Source organism: Ipomoea nil, unplaced genomic scaffold (genome assembly GCF_001879475.1).
Source record: "Ipomoea nil cultivar Tokyo-kokei standard unplaced genomic scaffold, Asagao_1.1 scaffold0981, whole genome shotgun sequence".
In the NCBI taxonomy this organism is placed as follows: domain Eukaryota; kingdom Viridiplantae; phylum Streptophyta; class Magnoliopsida; order Solanales; family Convolvulaceae; genus Ipomoea; species Ipomoea nil.
Genome location: NW_017617409.1, coordinates 360,520 through 364,538, shown reverse-complemented (window position 1 = coordinate 364,538; position 4,019 = coordinate 360,520). Strand labels below are relative to the sequence as shown.

Sequence of the window (4,019 nt, the reverse complement as noted above, 5' to 3'; positions counted from 1 at the left end):
CAATATATCTTCGTCTTGCACGTGGCAGAACGTACATCTTGCATCTACCGTGAAGCCTCGCCGTTTCCTCTCCACATTGGTCATTAGCCTCCTATGTTTTAGAAGCCAGACAAACGTATTGATTTTCCTAGGCAGTTTTAGCTTCCAGATTTTAGCCCAGATAGGATCGTTATCCCCAGAGTTTGTTTTGAGTGCAATATCATAAGCAGTACTGACCGAGCAACGTCCATTAGGTTCAAGTTTCCAGCTGAAATCATTGTTCCCTTCATTACGGCACATTCCTTCTAAAAGGAAATATCATTTTATATTTGATCTATGAAATAGTAATAACTATACACACAACATTGTTCATATTTTTTTTTATAATTAATTATATGTGATGTCATAATCAACAATTATTGATTATAGAACTCAATTGAAATTAATTGCAAGAATTGAACCAAGGTACATATTTTGTGTGTGTGTGTGTGTGTTTTTACAGAAACAAAGATGAAATTTATTAAAAGAACATACCTATAATATTAACTTTTGTAATAGTAAACATATTTGGGCTAAAATTTACACACACGCACGCACGTGCGAGGTCACGGTGGAGTGCTGAACGAGCGAAGCATGCTTGTTGTCATGGTTGTTAACATGGCGGATATCGAAAAATTATATGTTTTCCTTGAGTTTCAATGCCATCGCGGATTGAAAGGACGAATTTACTCCTAGCTTTACGAAGAGTTAACGTAAAATGTAACTTAGGAATACTTTAGGTAAGGTTTTGATAGTTATAAGACTAAATTGAGCAAAAAAAGTAATTAAGGGACTTTTACAAAGAAATTACAATAGTCAAGGGATCCCAGCTGTAGTTTACCAGTGCTGCAGTTCTTCCTCTCATCCTGGTGATGAGTTCTTCCTCTCATCTTCATTGATGAGCCTTTACTTCTCCTTCACCTACCAGATTCTCCTCAATCCCAACATTCATTGATCTGTTTCCTTATCCCCGTTCTCTGTATTTACTGTTTCCTCTACCCTTCATTCATTTCTCCAACAACCTCGTACTATACGTGCATCATGTCCCCAACTCAACGACATCACCTATCCCCCACAGCAAATCTCCCCACAACTTACCGTAAATTCTATCATCCGAATATGGCCTCCAGCTGCAACCACCCTATTGACTTGGCAAAAGAATATGCATCAATGTCACTTAGAGACGATGAGGAAGTTGAGTTCTCTATTGAAGAGGGTGACAGTTCCGACACTCTGGTGGAAACCCCCTTCATCCTGCTCGGTAAGCTTCTCACAGAGAAATCCACACGTTTTAACTATCTAAAGGACACCATGGCCACAGTATGGAGACCCAAAAGAGGTATGATAGCGAGGGAAATCTCTACCAATCTTTTCCTATTCTACTTCGTCCATGAACTCGATATACGAAAGGTGCTCAACGAGGGTCCCTGGTCTTACGAGCAAAGTCCCCTTTTTCTCAAACAGATCGAGCCAAACACCTCCCCTCATGGAATCCAACTCACTCATGCAGATCTCTGGGTCCAAGCTTACAATATTCCCCAATCAATGCAAACCAAGAAAATTGCTGAAATGATTGGAGCCTTCTTTGGTTCCTTCATAACGGCAGACACAGAGAAACTAGAAGGCCTTTGGAAGGATTTCATGCGGGTCAGAGTGCAGTTATACGTCTCAAAACCCCTCAAAAGAAAGATGAAGGTTAAACCTCCCAAGGGTGACTCCTTCTACATCGAGTTTAAATACGAAAGACTTCCAACCTTCTGCTTCATATGTGGGCTAATCGGACACAATGAGAAGTCCTGTGACATCCTTTTCGACTCAAACCCAGGCAGCGTTGAGAGGTTTTACAGTCCAGACCTCAGGGCCACCGGTCGGAGATCGCAACCGTGTGCTGGTCAACAGTGGATGCTCCCGGAGCTACCTCGTCGTAAGACGGAAGGAGAAACTCAAAAGCATACTTTCAACCCTGACATCTCTTCAGAACAGACAGATATTCCTCTTGAGGAAACCACATTTCAGAAGGATCAGTCTGTCCCCCAGTCCTCAGTTCCCTAGTCTGGAGCCGCGCAGTTCATTAATCACCCTCTGCCGTCGCATGGCCATAATTTAATGCAAGTCGACAAACCAGCATCAGATTATCCGGGTATCGGGCTTACCCTCTGGTCACCAAGTGTTAACACCAATAACAGCGTTGGACTCAAAAGGAAGAAACCGGATTTTGGGCCAGTTCATGTTACTAATTTCACTATTCAGCAGGCGGTATTTAATTTTTCGGGCGGGTCAAAAAACTTGTTAGAGGCGGGTCCTGTGTCCCAGGCCCGCCTAGATCAATGAGTCTCCTAGCTTGGAATTGTTGCGGGCTTGGGAACCCAGCTACAGTTCAATTCCTTGTGGACTTGATCCATCTCAAGAAGCCCATCCTCATATTTCTCATGGAAACCCTTTTATCATCCAACAAAATCCAAACCCTAAAGTCCAAACTGGGCATCTCGAATTCCTTTGTGGTAAACTGTGATGGACACAGTGGAGGTCTTGCCCTCTTGTGGGCTGATAATATCTCAGTAGATGTCCAGAGCTACTCTATCAACCATATAGATGTCAATCTGTCTTTCCAGCATATTCCGCACCAGTGGAAATTCACAGGCTTCTATGGGCATCCTGAAAGTTCCAAGAGACGTGATTCATGGAACATCATCCACGATCTTTCTACGCATAGCCAGCTTCCTTGGGTCATCATGGGTGACTTTAATGATATTAGATGCCTTAGCGAGAAGATTGGTCGAGATCCCCAACCTCGTTGGCGTATGGAGCGTTTTAATTCTACAATCAACAGTGCCGGCCTTTCTAACCTTCAAATTCATGGCCACAAATACACCTGGGATAGAGGTAGATGCACTCCTAACTGGGTCCAAAAATGTCTTGACTGAGTCCTTGTCTCCCACTCTTGGCTGGGTCTCTTTGAAAATGCAGTGGCCGAATCTGTTATCACCCTGGTTAGTGATCACCTGCCCATTCTTATGAATCCAATTCCTACCGCTAAGGCCAGAAGAAAATCCAAGTTCAGATTCGAGAATCTCTAGATTAAGGAATCAGATTGTAGAGCCCTTATTATTGATTCTTGGGTCGCCTCTCGGGAGCAAACCTAATCTCCAGACTTGATACTTGCAAAAGCTCTATGGGATTGGGGCAGAAATTTGACTTCCGATTTTAAGCCTAAAATCAAGCAGTGCCTTAAACAGATGGATGCTCTCAGACACAGAACGGACAACAACGGCCTCCTCGCTTTCTCCACCGCCTAGAAGAACTGTATCCACCTTCTCCACCAGTAGAACACTTACTGGAAGCAGCGCGCAAAAGCTTTTTGGCACAAGAATGGGGAACTAAACTCAAACCATTTCCTCAAATATGTCACAAAAAGGAAAAGCCACAATGCCATTAGAAAGTTGAAGAACTCTGCTGGCGTCTGGTTTGAAAAGGGAACGGCTCTTAATGATGTAATGCTTGATTATTTCTCCTCTCTGTTCACTTTGGTTATTGGTGACCCTAGCCCGGTCCTCAATTGTATTCAGCCGAAAATTACGGAGTCTCAAAACCATTTCCTTCTAAGACCCACCAACGGGGACGAGGTAAAACGGGCTGTCTTTTCAATGCACCCCGACAAATCCCCAGGGCCGGATGGTTTTAATCCCGGCTTTTTCCAAGCTTTTTGGGATATTATTGGCAATGATATCACTATCTATTCAATGATTTTATAGCTTCTGGGAAACTTCCTAATGGTCTTAACAGCACTCATATAGTCCTAATTCCTAAAAAGACCATACCGGAAAACATGGGAGTTCTTCGCCCCATTGCTCTATGCAATGTGGCATATAAGATTGTTTCGAAAGTTTTGGCGAACAGATTAAAAACCCTCTTGGACAAGGTGATTGCTGAGAATCAAAGTGCGTTCGTGCCCGGAAGATTGATATCAGACAACATCATGGTGGCCTTCGAGACCCATCAGT

General features: G+C 43.2%; 1 protein-coding gene across 1 annotated transcript; it reads left to right on the top strand.

The window, feature by feature from the left end:
- Positions 1-1,137: 1,137 nt before the first annotated feature.
- Positions 1,138-2,070, top strand: LOC109179941. The gene has a single exon (XM_019329419.1). The coding sequence runs from the start codon at positions 1,138-1,140 to the stop codon at positions 2,068-2,070; it is 933 nt and encodes a 310-aa protein (XP_019184964.1).
- Positions 2,071-4,019: the final 1,949 nt, after the last annotated feature.

What these genes read in the sequence shown, in the direction of transcription:
- LOC109179941 (XM_019329419.1), top strand. Translation starts at nt 1,138, where the DNA reads ATGGCCTCCAGCTGCAACCACCCTATTGACTTGGCAAAAGAATATGCA.